The sequence below is a fragment of the Hemibagrus wyckioides genome, linkage group LG28 (genome assembly GCF_019097595.1).
Source record: "Hemibagrus wyckioides isolate EC202008001 linkage group LG28, SWU_Hwy_1.0, whole genome shotgun sequence".
In the NCBI taxonomy this organism is placed as follows: domain Eukaryota; kingdom Metazoa; phylum Chordata; class Actinopteri; order Siluriformes; family Bagridae; genus Hemibagrus; species Hemibagrus wyckioides.
In genome coordinates, this window is record NC_080737.1 from 19,592,024 (window position 1) to 19,609,523 (window position 17,500).

Below are 17,500 nucleotides of genomic sequence, written 5' to 3' on the forward strand. Positions count from 1 at the left end.
TTTAAACTAATAAAATCCAACTGGATTCAAATATTCACTGAAAACAACAACATCACAGCTGGTGCATGCAGGTCCTCGGCGCTCGCTAATTAGGCCACGCCCACCTGCACTAAGCGCTAAAACAGCTGTGCTTCCTTCAGCGCTGATTTAAACTACAGCTGTACAGTAAAGCGTGTGTTAATGATGAAAGACAATGACGCTCACTGAAGCTTACAGAGCCTGTGTTTATCGTTTATAGGGACAGTGATGTCACTTCCTGTACTTGTGAATATTTGATTTTAGTATGTAAGGAGAGCCACAGACATCGAGGTGTGAAACAGCTAGGCAGAAGGAGTAATGCAGGTTTGTTTTTGTCTCTGTGCAGGTGAGAAGCCGCACCAGTGCAGCATCTGCTGGCGCTCGTTCTCCCTGAAGGATTACCTGATCAAGCACATGGTGACCCACACGGGCGTGCGCGCCTACCAGTGCAGCATCTGCAACAAGCGCTTCACTCAGAAGAGCTCACTCAACGTGCACATGCGCCTGCACCGCGGCGAGAAGTCCTACGAGTGCTACATCTGCAAGAAGAAGTTCTCCCACAAGACCCTGCTGGAGAGACACATGGCACTGCACAGCACCGCGTCCGGCGTCACCGGGGTCGTCACCGGGGTCACCGGGGTCGTCACCGGGGTCTCCGCCAGCAACCCGACGGGCCCCGCCTCCATCCCGGTGCAGATGGCTGTCCCCGAACCCGGCCCCGGAGTCGTGGCTCTGGCCATGCCGGTGGGAGGAGGTGGAGCCGGAGGAGGAGTCAGCGGAACCGGAGTGGGCGTGGCCTCGGAGGCGAGCTGCCAGGAAGCGACGACCTACATGTGCTCCGTGTGCCCGGTCAAGTTCGACCAAATCGAGCACTTCAACGACCACATGCGCAAGCACGTCTCTGACGGATAAGTACGGAAAAAAAATATATACCGAGAAAAAGTTTAAAAAAAAAAACTTTTTAAACAACAACAAAAAAAAAGAATGAAAAGAAAAATAATGGCACTAGATTTTTTTTTGTTTATTTGTTTTCCCTAAAATTGGGGGCATGAAGAGTAATGAGTATAGACACTGGCACATTGAGTTGAGTTTTCCCAGAAAACAAATTTTTTTTTTTTTCGTCGTTTTTTGTCGTTATTCTTAAAGAATTAAAAAACCATAGATGGTGGCCTTAAGGCTGTGTAGTTGGCGAATGATCCACTGGCTGGATCCAAACTACTGGCCTCTAAATGTATGATTTCCTTACTGATTTATGTGTTGAACACTACCGAAAGGCCTGCGAAAGATACACACACACACACACACACACTCTCTCACACTCACACACACTTCTATATACACACAGACTACTTATACACTTACATACCGTAGAGTGAGTCGTATCGTATGTGTGCGTATGTGGCCGTGTGTGTGTGTGTGTGTGTGTGTGTGTGCGTGTGCAAATCCGTGAAATTTTTAAACCGTTTTCCCATTTAGACCGTACTGGATGCCGCGGCATCCTGATTACTGTGGTAAACCTTTACAAAAAAAAAAAAACAATATCTGGCTCGGATTGGTTGAAAAGTGAAGGCGGTCACACGTTTGCCTTTTTTTCGTCAGATCAGAATTGACCACACTGGCTCTTATTTATTAAACGGATTAATCCATGTGCTCGGGACGTCCAATTGAGTCGTCGCAAGAAAATAGAACGTTAAACTCCCTGTGTGATGGTTTTTAATCTTTAATCTGTATCCTTCCCCTGCCCAACACATGCCCCGCCCCATACCTCTGTCCCTGCCCCATACCTCTCTCTCTCCACCCCGAATCCTCTCTCCCCGCCCCTATACCTCTCTCCCTGCCCCCATGCCTCTCTCCCCGCCACCTATACCTCTTTCCCCATCCCCTATGCCTCTGTCCCCACCCCCTAATCCTCTCTCCCCGCCCCCTATACCCCTCACCCCACCCCCTTCTCTGTTCCACCCTTCTACCCGTGATCCCCTTCAGACGGCTGGAGTGCGGGTTACAGAGGGAGGGACAGGGTTTGATGGAGTTTATCAGTATTTTGAGAATCCGTGATGCGAACACTGCCACTGAGAGACTGTTATTAGACCTCTTCCTAAAAAAACAGACTAAAAAAACCAAACGAAAATGGATTTTTTTTTTTTAAAAAAAAAAAAAGAAAGAAGCCCTGGAACAACAGAGGGTTCTTTTTCTTCTTCTTCTCGAAATTTTCTCAAAAAAAAAAAAAAAAATTTCTCATCGCTCCACGATTGAAAAATAAATAAAAAACAGCTCCGGTATGCAAATGTGAGCGCAGTCGCGAGCGGGCGCGGTGTTAGCGGCTGCTCCACACACTCCCGCGTTCAGACTGTTACACCCCGACGCGGCGTGCCGAAGCTTTTCTCACTATTCTCACTACTCCACCAGCCGCTGACGCCGAGCCAGTTAGCGACCCGGACACAAATAACCCAAAGTCCCAAAAATAAAGAAGGAAAAAAAGGAAAAAGAGTTTTAAAGGAGAAAAAAAAGGAAAAGACGAAGCTGCTTCCTGTTAGCGACGTCCGCCGTGACTCAGCTGTTTGGCCGGGTGGGGCGACTCAAGTGCACTACTCCTGATCCCTAAGCCCCATCTAGTGGCTCAAACGGCCCGGCGTGAGCTTTCTGTTTTTTCTTTTCTTTTCTTTTTGGCCAACAGGAAGCACAAACAGTGTGAGAAGGAAAAAGAGATAGATAAAGAGAGGACTAGCCGAAAAAAAAACACACCCCATTCACTATCTAGTGCACTTACTCTACTGGGAGCCATTTTGTAAAGCATTTTTGACATGAAATCCCACAATGCACTGCAGCAGAACAGCGTACCCATAATGCATCCTGCTTTGTAGGGAAGAAATAATAATAATAATAATAATAAAAAACCCGGTCCTTCTTCTCTTTTCCTTCCTTTGTTCCTTTGTTCGTTTGTCTTTAGGATCTGTTCCTGACTGAAGTGCACTACTTCTGATCCCTAAGCCCCCTATCTAGTGGCTCAAACACACCTCAGCTTACAGGACAGACAGACAGAGAGACAGACAAACAGACAGACATGTCAAAATCAGACTTTATCTCCTTCCTAGTGCACTATTTTAAAATAAAAGAGAGATGGAATTTCATCACACTCTCATTCACTCTTGACTTCAAGTGTACTACTTTTGATCCCTAAGCCCTGTGTTGTGGCGCACTGGAACAAAACGATAGGATTAAGAAAGACACAGAGAGAGAGAGAGAGAGAGAGAGAGAGAGAGGTGTCCAAAGCCACACCCTGTCTCTTGTCTCCTGCACTATTTTAAGAGTCATGGAAAATTTTGTACTGCTAAATTCCCACAATGCACCTCTGTGGGTCGGTTAAAAAGAAAATAATTCCGTTCCTGGTGTTGAAGTGCACTTCTTCTGAGCCCTAAACCCTATCTAGTGGCCCTGAGCTGAACACAGAGAGAAAGGGCGTGTCAGAAGCCACACCCAGTCTCCTGCTCTGTTTTCAGTGTCATGGAAAATTTTTACTCGTAAATTCCCACAACGGCGTCTGAACTCGCCGCTACCGATTACCCATAATGCACCTCTCTCTTTATAAATACTGAACAAACACATAGATTATCGCAGCAGAAGAAAGGAAGTGCACTACACTTGATCCCTAGTGAGCCAAAACCATCCGGAGAGTAAAAGGGACATGTCCCAAACCACACCCTGTCTCATGACTTTTGCACTATTTATAAAGTCGTCATTTCCCACAATGCACTGCAGTCGGTTAGGCTCAAAGCCCAGCTGGTATTGAGTACCCATAATGCACTCTGATATTTATAAAGACTGAGAACTCTAAATGAAATCAATCTGGTTGTTACAACACAAATAAATAAACCGCAGCCCGAAGTGCACTACCCACGAGCCCTAAACCCTAATTAGTGGGGAAAAAGAGAGTGGAGATGGAGAGATTGAGACATGTCCCAGCTTAGTCTAGTGCACTATTTTAGGACGTCTGACCTAACAGACAGACAGACAGAGAGAGAGAAGGAGACGAGTCCAAAATCTCACCCTGTTCACTACACAGTGCAGTTATCTTTCCTTCAAACTACCCACAATGCATTGCAGCAGGTTGCCAGTTTGAGTCACTAGATAACCACCACCCCCCCCACACACACACATTAGAAAACGATAAATTATTTTGTGTGTTTAAACACAGCCCTGTATGTGAGTGTGTGTGTGTGTGTGTGTGTGTGACGATGAGACGGAGGTCATTTCAGCGTCGCTCCCCGGCTTCTGCCCCGCCCCTCGCCGCTCTTCACGTCCACATGCCCACTGCGGTTTGTTTTTTTTGTTGTTCTTTTTTTTCCGTCGTGACAAAACGTACAAAAACAAAACAAAGCAATTGTAAAAATAATAAGTTTAATTTTTCCAAAAGAATAATAAGATGTTGGTTTATCGAGAAATAAAATAAAACACCAGAGTTACTTTGCACACTTTTAAACGCCTGTGCTTCGTATGAAATCGTTTGAGGGTTTTTTCCTGCTTTTTGTCGGTTTTAAAGGAATTTTGTTTCTCTCTCTTTGTGTGTGTGTGTGTGTGTTTTGAGAAAAAGGACTGCATCTTTTTTTTCTCACGTCTACGTTTTGCACTGCAGAAACCGATAAGTGCACTACTGTTACCACAGAGGTTCTAGTTTTAAAGAGAAAGAAAAAAATTAAGCGTTTTTTATCTAAATGAGTTGAGAGTTTTGTGTTCAGTCGCTTTGTTTCTTTCTCTTTTCGTTCCTTTGCTTTTCCTTTTTTTTTTACAAGATGATGATGATGATGATTAATGTTTTGCGATTTTGTTATTAGCACTCGCTAGAGTATTCACTTGTGCTGTGTTTGTTTTGGTGGTTGTGTGTTTTTTGTTTATTTTTTTATTTCTTCTTCTTCTTCCTATTTAAATCCGAACCATGGTGTGTGTTTAAGAGAGAGAGGGTGTGTGTGTGTGTGTGTGTGTGTGTGTGGTTTTGTTTTAAAATCTCTCTGCATTGCCCCACCAGCAGTCTCGTACGCTGAAACACACACACACACGCACGGCAAGCATTCGTACCAAACAAAACATCTGAAAAACAAAACTTGTGTGTGTGTGTGTGTTGTGAATATAAATTGTATTGTAGAGGCAGTTGTGTTGTTGGTTGTGCAGCTTTTCATTGTGTTGTGCACAGATTGTGTGTGTGTGTGTGAGAGAGAGAGACACAGAGAGAGAGAGAGAGAGAGAGAGAGAGAGATGCCTGAACTGCAGGGCTTCCTTTGCAATGTGCAGTGCAGGTACTCTGTGTGTGTGTGTGTGTGTGTGTGTGTCTCATCCGCCAGCACAGTTTCACAACTTCACAAGAACAATCACAGCAAATTAAATAAATAACACACACCCCCAGAGCGCAGCGCAGCGTCAGGCCTCGGTCCACTTCCTCACACACACACACACACATGCAGGAGATGATGGACTTTATTATCAAACAGGAAGTCGTGTCCAGTCGTGAGAGAGAGAGACACTTAGGCATGTGCCGATGTTTTATTCTAATTTCATCATCATGCAGTATTAATGGGTTTGAACACACAGCTGTGTGTGTGTGTGTGTGGAGTGTGGAACCTTCAGGAAGGTTGGACTGATGTCATTTCCTGTTGCAGTGAGATTACATCAGCCCAGAGCTCAGTGTGCTTTAATTAGACACGTACAGCGAGGAGGAGAGACGAAGCCCTTCACCTTCACCAGAGCCTTCTGGGTTTTAGCCACGCCCCCTTTTTAGGGGGGAAAAGGGCATCAGACGTGAAATGCGTTTTAGACAGCGCTCGCATTTACTGCGCTCTGATTTTACATCGAGATCACAGATCCTCAGCTCCGTCAGCCAATAGAAACGAAGTAGGCGGGGCTTGAGTCTGGTCAGTAACCCGATTGGACGAAATATTATTATTATTTAAATGATGTCACTCAGATTAAATGACATTAAGTTTCTCTTCAGTGATGTTAAAACCTGAAGCTGTTAAAATACTATTAACTCAAATAAACAAAGCTTTAGAAAAAATGAATCAAATATCGATCACAGATTAAGCCACGATTTTATTCCAAATTGAAGTGAATTTATTAGCATAAATTTGCATAAATATGTTTAGTAATTTAAGCAGTAAATTATATTGTACTGTGTTGATCACGACACACAGAGATGAGGTCAGTTAGTCATACCTTAAAATCCTGTCGTTCACCTGAGCAGCACCTCACACCTGTACACACGTCACCTCACACACACATCACAGAGCCAATCATCGGCACATGTCCGAGTCATGTCCGAGTCTCTCTCTGACTCTCCAGCACCCGAATCTCCTGCTGTTTGTTGACAGATCATAAGAACACACTCCTGAGTTTGGGAACGTGGATCATTTCTGCCTGCGTCTGTGATTCAGTAATCATTTACACCATTAGACTCTGTGAATGAATCAAAAGCTGAGTGAATCATTTGAGTGATTCACTTCAGGCTTGGTGATTCATTTTGTGATTCACTTCAGGCTTGGTGATTCATTTTGTGATTCACTTTAAGCGAATCGACGAGATCGGGAGCGAGGACTCGTTTATGTGTTCAGTGAGGATTAGTAGACGAGCTGCACGTCATCCTAAGAATTCATTCAGTAATTGAAACACCGTGACGGTGAATGCGTTTAGTCGGCCATCTTGTTCGTGCCCTTAAAAAAAACAGCCTTAATGCCGTTTAACACAACCAAAATGCACTACAGCGCACAACGGTGCTCTCGCAATACAGCCGTGCAAAACATCTGTTATTCACACACACACACACTCATATACTCTAATTCACGCACACACTCATATACTCTCTCACTCTCACACAAACACACACTCACATAGTCTCTCTCACACACACACACACTCACACAGACACTCACACACACACTCTCTCACACAAACACACACACTCACATAGTCTCTCTCACACACACACACACTCACACAGACACTCTCACACACACACACACTCACACAGACACTCACACACACACTCTCTCACACAAACACACACACTCACATAGTCTCTCTCACACACACACACACTCACACAGACACTCTCACACACACTCACACAGACACTCTCACACACACACTCTCTCACACAAACATACACACTCACATAGTCTCTCTCACACACACACACACTCACACAGACACTCTCTCACACACACTCACATAGTCTCTCACACACACACACACTCACACAGACACTCTCACACACACATTCAGATCTTTGTGCTTTTCTCAGTACACTTCTATATATCTGCGCCGTTCAGTTTTTTTATCTATAATCACCTTCTCGTGTTATCGCCGTGGTTACGGCTCCGCGTGACTCTTTACCTTCATGTATTTAAAGAAAAAAGGAAATAAAAAAAAAGGAATGTATACATATATACATCTATATCTATATCTATCTTTTCACCTGGTGTGTGTTTTTTCCAGATTCTACACACACACACACACACACCCAGTCAGATCTACACCCAAACACAGCGTCCTTCTCCAGAACAAACGCAGCCGGACCATCGCTTAGTGCTACGACTCCGAGGCTAACGTAGCTAACACAGCTAACACGTAATGGAAGCTTATAGCCACTAGATTAACCTCACACACACACACCCCCTCACACATACACACACACACACACCCTCACACATACACACACACACACCCTCACACACATCCTCACACACGCTCACACACACACACTCTTTCATACACACACCTTTACAGACACCCTAACACACATCCTCCTACACACACACACACACTCTCACACACACACACCTCATTTAGTCTAAAACACAATCTGTAAATTAAATGCGTAGAACTTTCTTATCATCCGAATCGATTCTAATGCACATCTCTGCCTTTTAGGTATAGGCCACGCCCCCAACACCTTCTTAGCTTCTTAGCTTCACGTCCGCGCGTCTGCCTGAGATCACCCGAGGCTAACGCGGAGGACATACGCTTCCGTTTCTGTTAGCAAACAAACCTCACACTGCGTTTGTTCTAAAGCAGACGATCCGTTTGGGGTTTTATTTTTTTCTCTTTTTTTACACAATATTTTTTACACAAAGATTTTCTGCATGTAATACAGTTTTTTGGGGGTTTTTATTTTCACATTTACTCATTTATGCACACACACACACACACTCTGCTCTCGTTTTTATCCTATTCAGTGTATAGTTACAGGATCTTACGCTTTCAGTTCTGCTAATACAGTAAGTGTGTGTGTGTGTGTGTGTGTTGGGTTTTGTTCTTTATGTTTTTTACACTTTTTCTAGCTGATAGTTTTGTTTTCTTTTGGGCACAGAAATAATATGTAACTTCACACCGCCTTTATCCGCTGGTACAAAACAATATCTCTACTTTCTTTCTTTTCTTTCTTTCGTTCTTTCTTTTCTTTTCTTTCTTTCATGTCACATCACGCTGGTATGATTCATGTTCTCCTGCACACATATCCGAAAATCCGACAACGTTATTCAGAGCCACTGCCGAGAAGTGCGAGTGTCTCAACAGTTTTAATTCCCCACACCGATCAGTTTAACCCCTTCAGACCTGCTCCAGAATTATTATTATTATTATTATTATTATTATTATTATTATTATTTGTGTAAACATGTGTACATATATACAGATATAAAAAAAACACGTTTTCATGTATTTAAAAAAAAAATAACACGTTTTTTCTCTACTATTTTTCTTCTTCTCTTCTGATTAGCATCGTCCCACGTTTCACACCAAGTGCTAAAAAAATAAAATAAAATCTAGACTCTGATTGGTTGTCCGGGTTACATGCCCCTCCCACCACAAATAAACAAGCAACCAATCAGGGTCTGAAGGGGTTAAAAGACTCACCAATACCCCAGAACTACACACACACACTCACACACACACCCCCACACACACACACAATGCTGTACATACAATAAAACAAGCAACGATTTTTTGGTTTTTATTTTTATTATTTTTTTTGGTCAAAAACGTATTTAATAACAAAGTGCCTCTTTGTATAGCTCCAAGCTTGAAACTCTAATCTCACTGTCACCCAGAACACCATGTGCTATAATATTAATCATAATAATCATAATAACTGTACAGTATTCATCCACTAGCAAACTTAATCACTGCCTAAAAAAACAATCCCAAGTGAAGTTTAAAGTATTGATTACCAGCAATAATTAAATACAGATCAAATAAAAATAAAAAAAATACAAAACATTTTTAAGAGAATAATAAACCCCTCCGTGGTTTTGCCTTCGACGACGTCAGCACCGTGAGTAAGGGTGTGTGTCCTGTAACCCTGAAACCACCAAAATAACACCGCTTTTATATTCAAGATCTATGTCCAAAGTGCCCCGGTCTACTGTTTATAATCACACACACACACACACACACACACAGACAAAAAAAAATGACTTGTCAAGCCTTTTTTTGGAATATTTCACGTGATTTCTTCTGCTTTACAACGTCAGCACTTAGACTTTAACCTTTAGTTCGTCTCTGTAGAGGAAGTGTGTGAGTGTGTGTGTGTTGTGTGTGTGTGTGTGTTGTGTGTGGAATATTGTGAGTAGAGAAGTGCCGATAATCATTGCGATGTTTTATGCTGTGGAATATTTAGTGTAGTGAACGTTTTTTGCCGTGTTGCGCTTCGATGTTTTAAACGGTGTGATCGAAACTAGACACGGGAATCTGGCGCTAACGTCGGAGGAAACGATGGCGTTTACAGGATCCACGGCGATTCTGCAATTCGTTTGAAAATGTTTATTTTTCAGTGTGAAATCCCGGTACTCCGTCAGTATTTATCACGTCAGAAAAGACGCCACATTTGATTCTGGATAAAACAAACGCACAGCCAGCAGCGCCGTGTATTTATCACGGAAAATAAAAAAAACACACACGTACGTTTTCTCCCTGGTTTTTCAGTCGTGGCCGATTCGCCCACCAGCCAGCTCTCCGTCACAGAGAGAGATGAAGGCTAACACGTGCTTCCTAACGTGAAGTCAGCCATCTTTAACTACTGCTGCATCACAGGGCAGCGTGACGGCGCAGTCTGCCCTCTTCCACATACATGAGCTCACACAGCTGGCTAGCATCGCTGTGATGGACAGCAGAGAAAGAGAGAACGGTCAGAAACATGAACAAGTGACGTGATTATCTGATCCTACGCACGTGACACAGTGACACACCCACATTCACGTCTCTGTGTCAGACAGAGCCGTCAGAGATTTCCTTCATCAATTAAACGTCACGGTTTTACCGAACTACTCCAGTCACGTGAACCTCGGGAACCGTATCGAGGCGTCGTCACGTCACGTCACGCGGCTGATTTAAGTCACGTCTGCTTTATTCATCCACTTTCATTCACTTCAACATCCGTATATATATTTACAGCGATAATGATATCAATCCAAAGAGGAAACACACACAAACACGCATGTGTACACACGCACACACACACGCACGTGTACACACCTTATTTATAATCACAAATCTTTATTCTACACGTGAGACAGTATACAGAGAGATGGATGGACTAACAGAAGAACAGATATTTATGAAAATACAGAAGCAGATTATTCTTCGTTTATCAGAGCGGATAATAGTGCAGTAGGAGCTTGCGTATGAAATTAGCACACACACACACAGGTGCGTGCTGATGCGAGCGGGTTTTTTTTGGGAGTGGAGGAGAAACACACACACACACAAGGCTTCAGAACAAAAATAAAACTTAACTTAAAAACTGGAGATTTATTTCTGATATTTTTTTACGCTGCTGTTTTTACTGAACCCTTATTAGGAGGCTGTTCACGTGACTCCGCCCACTTCTTCTGGGATTTAATTCGGTATTAGGAGGCTTTTCACGTGACTCCGCCCACTTCTCCTGGGATTTAATTCGGTATTAGGAGGCTGTTCACATGAATCCACCCACTTCTCCTGGGATTTAATTTCCTCAGCAGTTTCAGGAAGTCACTTTTCCCTCAACGTGAACAACTTTATTAAATCTTTATTTTATTTTATTTTATTTTTGAGATCAGTGAGTTTCTAATAATTGAATAACATTTCCACTGATCCGCTCACTACAGCTTTACTTTATAAACATAATCCAAATATTTAAATAAAATTTGTTTTTTAAATATTTATAATAATAATTGGCTTTGGTAGTGTAGGTTTTTTTTTTTTTAATTAAAATTGTGATCAGATTATTTTTTATTTTTTAAACACACTTTCAGGAGAAGATGTGTGTGTGTGTGAGCGTGTGTGAGCGTGTGTGTGTGTGTGTGTGTTTCTCTCCTGCCCCTCAGCCCCTCAGACATCTTCCTCCTCCCACAGTCCCACTTCCTGTAGAGTTTTTACCTGATGCTCTTCGTGTATTAGCCGATCGTTCCGTCCTGTTTAACTGCACACCATCTGCTAACCACCACTCTGCCATCAGACATACAAATAAATAAATAAACACAAATAAATAAACCGAATCTCAGAAGGCTCTGTCAGCGCAGGACAGAAACTCCAACACCTTCTGCTCCTCAAGTTTAGAAGATAATTCCTCGTATAATTTGAAACTTTGGGGTGGAGTCGTATGACGAGAGAGGAACATCTACAGGAGATAGAGAGGAACATCTACAGGAGATAGAGAGGAACATCTACAGGAGATAGAGAGGAACATCTACAGGAGATAGAGAGGAACATCTACAGGAGATAGAGAGGAACATCTACAGGAGATGGAGGAGAACACAGCAGATACCACCATATAATCAGACTAAACAGTGTATGGTCCTCTCGCTCCACCCGCTGGTCACAAACCTGTAATCAGACACACCACATCCAATCATTCGCAGTACTGTTACAATGGGGATGGGATCTTCGCTCGATCATTTCCGCACAAAATACAACGACTTTCCGAAAAATATCTTCTACACTGTGCTTTAGAAATAAATCTAATCTAATAAAGTGCGACTCTGCTCACGTCACCGCTGTATTCACACCGAAACGAGTCGATAAACACGGATATCTCCAGGAAGCAGGAACTCCAAAGTTCTGCTGACTTTTACAAATCTAACGAATCTGATTATTCCAGTGGAACACGTCACATACCGCCACTTTAAGTCGAGTTCAGGTTTATTCGGGCGATGAAGCATTAAAGCTCACGTCCAGTTCACGCTAAATATTTTTCGAAATCATCTGTAGCGTGTCCGACGGGACCGCAGTGCCACAGTCCTGAGGATCGTCACGGCGGATTCGGGACGACGGTATCGCGGCCTCACCGCCGTATCGCCTTTTTTCCCCCGTAATAACTTGTCCTTGAGAAAATAAAAGCAGCGTTAATGTGAGGAAGAAAAACACACACGTGGTGGAAATATCAGTCATAGCTCACATTCCCGCGACTAATCACCAACATTCCTCACATCTCTCTCCACCATTCAGCCCCAAAAATATCAACCTTCTGCTTTTCTCTGGACTCTTTTAATTATCCGCAAAAACAAAAAACAGAATGAAATCAATTGAACTTTAAAGAAAGCATTCCTCTCATTCTCCACATTACTGCTGCACTCCAACCAACCTGCCTTTATTTTCACACTCGCTCGATCGCTCGCTCACGCCGCACTCGCACAGAGAATCTTCACCTTCAGAACAATCGTTGATCGTATCGGAGAAATCGCCGCTGAACATCCAACACTGCAATCACTCACAGATACAGAGCTGCGTCCTCTGACTTTATAGAATATACAGATATATAAGAGAGAATTTATCAGCAGCTGTGTTACACACACACACACACACACCCCGTCGGTTCTGAGGTTAAGTGTTGAAGTTAAACTCCTCCCTGATCTCAGTACAGTGAGTTCATTTTCTCCCGATGTCGTTAGAGACTCGGACTCTTTCCCTCTCCGTCACATCGTTCCCTCGATTCTGTGATTTTTATTAAAAACCAATAAAAAGGATTTTAATTGATAGAAATGAGATGAAATCCTCACAGCGATCTGGACGTAAACTTTCACTTTAACCTCCCTTTATTCCATCAGATTGGAGAGAAATCCCGCCAACTCCCAGAATTCAGTGCAGCTGCACATGCCAAGTGAAGCACTAAAGCACCGCCGCAGCACTCTCTGTAGTCAGAGATGAAGCGAGGGATCGTGGGTAACGTGGGAAATCTGTAGTGATGAAAGAAAGAAAGAAATCTTTCCGCTTGTTTAAAATCCTGAGGTGTTACGGTATCGTGAATACGCACTCAGGGCGGAGTTTAACATAAAAAAAAACAGACAGAACCTCGCGGCATCCAGTGTGCGAAACGTGAGAAACATTCTGCCGCGTGAGAGACGAGTCTGAGAGACAGCGGTGTCGGGTCCGAGCTGGTCATGTAGCAGATTTTTTGTAAACGTGTGTCTTCAGACGCTCTGAGCCTCTCACTGGTCCGAACACGTCCACCTGCACTGTGCGACTTTTACTACGTGCTTTTGGTCACGTGCGCTGTATCTACGCTGGGCTGCTAACGCTAATGCTAACGCTAATCTCAGCTGCCTGAAGCTTCCAAGCTGATCGAGTGTATTCCTGATATTTTTTTCCCTTTAATTTTATTTCAATAGCAAGAAAACACATGAACAGTGTAAGAGGTGAACTTATTATTATTATTATTATTAATATTGTTATTATTATTATTGTTGTTGTTGTTGTTGTTGTTGTAAACACCAAAGAGCATCAGCGTGTCCGTGCAACACGTCTTCACCTGAATTTTTTTATTTATTTTTTTCGGCCGAAGTTTAAACACGAAACATCAGAATCTCCTCATATTTACAGAGACCAAAAAAAAACAACAACACGAAACCCTGATTATTTATTCATTTTATAAAAAATATAAAAATCAGACAGAAAGAAAGAAAAAAATCCAACCCGACACCTGTGCAGTGATTTAGGAGAAAAAAGAAAACGAAGAAACATTTCTGAACTCGTTAGCGTGCATTCAGTCAGTTCTGAGCCGACCGGGTTTCCTCCAAAAATAAATAAATTTAAATAAATAAATAATAAACTCTAATGCACTGGATTAGTGGAATGAATTAGTCTGGCTTTTATTTTCTTCTGAATATTTTTGTAAAAGCTGTTTTTTTGATAAATTAAAAAAGGACCAAGCTGTTTATTTGTTTGCACATTACTTTTATTATTCTTGTTATTATTATTATTATTATTATTATTATTATTATTATTATTATTATTATTATTATCGTTGATTTTTTTTTCCTGTTTTCTCACAGACGCACGAATTGAAAAACACATCATGTTCGAAACTCTAGTGCCTGCTTCCACGCATGAATTCGTATTTTACTGCATCTAGCATGAGTTCGCTCAGTCTTACACACACACACACACACACACACACACAGCGACACGTACGCAACAACAAACAAAAAACAATCATGAGCGATAAGCGTGCGCGTCGTCATGACGACCTAAAGGACCAAACCTTCCCTCTTTTGTTTGTTTGTTTGTTTGTTTGTTTCCTGTGAGGTAAAAAATCCATGACTTTTATTCTGTAGTGTAAATACGTGGGGTGGAAAACGTTGCTATCAGAGTAGAATGTAAAGCCGGTGGTCATTAGATAAAGGCAATATTATGGTGAAGCATGAGCTCATTTAGAGTTAATTTAGCATACATGAGTTAGCTAATATCTGTCCGCATATATATATATATATATATATATATATATTTATACACACACACACACACACACGCATATCTATATCTATATCTATATATCTCTATCTCTACATATACACATATATATTTCTCTCCATCTTTCCCCTCTTAGCATCATCACTTCCTGTGTTAAAGGTCATGTAGAGGACAGTGCTGTAAATTTTTTTTTTTTTTTGGCTGACTGACCCCCACACACACATGTAGACGAGCATTTTACACCTCCCTCACTTTCCTTCCTTCCTTCTTTCCTTCCTTCTTCTTTTCTTCCTCATGCTGAAGGTTTATTCTGTAAGGAGTGAAACAGTCGCGAGGAAAAGATTCGACTTCAGAGAAATAAAGAAACACATAAATAATAATAAAAAAAATTAACTAAGCAACCCTAAATTATATGCTGCAGTTCAATTGAAAAAAAAATTTTATTTAATTTTTTATAATTTTTTATTTGTTTTTAAATCTTTCTTGTTGTTGAAGTGTGTTTGGTTCGTGACGACTGCTGTTCCAGCTGCGAGCTCGGGTTCCTTACGTGTTTCTCCTGTTGGGTTTTTTTGGTTGTTGCAACGTGTGTGTGTGTGTGTGTGTGTGTACACAAACGATTTTTTTTTTTAATATACTTTTGACTTGTCAAACACTGGACTAAAGTGAGACACAAACAAGCAGCACAGGACATGGCGTCACTGCGTCCGTCACGTCACCAAACGTCCACCAAAAAAAAACAAAAATATAATAAATCAGTAATAAAGTCCGATTTGTGACCGAAGGCACGTGCTGATGATCAGGACAGCGACATCATCATTCACACCTTCAGACTTTACTGAGCGTGCCTTCTGCCAAAAACAACGAAAACACGATCCTGTCCACTCCCAAAATCACCGATTTTTTATTTTTAAAAAAACAAAACGATTTTTTTCATTTATTTATTTATTTATCTCACCATCCCATTTAAACATGTGGATTTCCTTCAGCATATTTTTGACCCCATGATCATAGAGATAAATATCCGGTGAAATATGAGTGCCGAGTTTCAGCACGTGCCCGACGTCTTACACCCAAAAATATTAAAAAAAAGAAAAAAAACAAAGAAGGGAAACCACTTAAACTAGCAAATTTTCCGAAACCACTAAAAGTCGTCTCACGCTCTTTATCGCAAAACGCTCTTCTTCTTCTTCTTCTTCTTCTTCTTCTTCTTCTTCTTCTTCATCAAAACAACGACGACAACGACATAACCCCCGACTGCCACTTTTCCAAAAAAATCAACAAAAAACAACGAGAAAAAAAGAGATTTGCACTAAAGTCGGTCTTCTTGGATAAACAGCAATACGTAGAGAGCAGAGGACAGAGTCTGCCGGTGAGGCCGCTGTGCACTCGCACCGTGCTGCGTGTCCGAGAGAGAGCTGAGAAAGAGGGTCTTTTCTTTTAAAGATATAAAATATATATATATATATACAAAAAAAAAAGAGAAAAAGGTGCGTGACACGTGACGTCCTCGAGGCTCGCTCACGCCGGCGTCGGATTCGTGCAAAAGAGGCGGAGAGGGCGGGGCGCGTTCCAACTTTAGTACTTCCGGTTTCCTCGTGTGATCGTTTTAGGGGGAAAGAAATAAAAGAGAAAAAAAAACAAGTGGTGGAAAAAAAACTGAGATCCAGAGATCCGTCCCGGAAAAACGGCGCCAGAAATTTAAAATACGGCGACGTTCGCAGCTCTTTCTCTCTCTGTCCTCGGATCTGTTCGCTACACAGTGATGTAAAGGCGTCGTGTGGTCAGTAGATGGACTCTTCCTTCCTTCCTCCTGTTCGTCGTCGTCATGCTCGTCGTTGTGTTCGTCACTGGGTTTTTGTCGCCGCTGCGGTTGTCACGCGGTCACCAGAAGCAAAGGCGCCGTCTTCCCGGGACACAAAAAAGAGAGAGAGAGAGAGAGAGAGAGAATAAAAAAACAACCTTTTGAATCAGAGTGTAATCAGTGTAAAGCCTGTTTATAGGAAACACGATTTCCTGCTTTTCCGCGCGCGACCGTGCCGAGTCTCGCGCGCGCAAACAGGCCGGGAAAATTAGCCGTAAAGGAAACGGATCGAATCCACTTCCTCTTTCCTTTACGGTGAATGATTTTCTCTACGCTCGTTAATTAATAATCGATAGCAATCATAAATAGTGATGAATTTTTTTGGATTTTGTCAGAACTCTAGTGGCTTTAATGTGATAAGCGCTTCGTGGTGTTTATTGAAAGGTGTCGCAAAAAAAAATGAAAAAAATAAAAAAAAAACAGTCAATAAATAACTGAGTAAATAAATAAAAGGTGTTCACGTCTCCAAATCGTCGCGTGTTAGAGGAAGCATAAGTATGTGCCTTCAATGTGATCTTTCTTGGTGAGCTTGTTATTCTCCAGAAGCTGAAGCCAGCGATTGTGTTTGCACTAAAAACCAAAACCGCTTTGTCGTGATGTAGGTGATTTAAAGCGAGCTTTGTCGCGTCACTTTAACCGTGTGCATGAGGGTCGATTTTAGGGCTAGAGCTCCTCATAACGCTGATCTGTAAACTAGTGCAGCTTATGGAAATCCCCGGATTTAAAAAAAAATAATAATAATAATAAGAAGAAGAAAGAAATAAAAAAAAGACATAAATAATAACGAAATAAAGAATATCTGCTTCGTTCTGTGTCGCATTCAGTTCAGAGCAACACATACCCCACGCTCTGGAAACACACACTGTTAGACGTGTGCCGAACATCACACACACACACACACATCATAAACAACAC

The 17,500-nt window shown here is 42.0% G+C and overlaps 1 protein-coding gene across 9 annotated transcripts in view; it reads left to right on the forward strand.

The window, feature by feature from the left end:
- Nucleotides 1–17,237, forward strand: part of zbtb20 (zinc finger and BTB domain containing 20) — a 99,652-nt gene extending 82,415 nt beyond the window's left edge. For all 9 annotated transcript variants that reach the window (XM_058383256.1, XM_058383254.1, XM_058383255.1 and 6 more), the window contains one exon: nucleotides 365–17,237. In XM_058383256.1, coding sequence (XP_058239239.1) covers nucleotides 365–930 — 566 coding nt within the window. In that variant the 3' untranslated portion in view covers nucleotides 931–17,237. The remainder of the gene's footprint in view (nucleotides 1–364) is intronic.
- The last annotated feature ends 263 nt before the right edge of the window (nucleotides 17,238–17,500 follow it).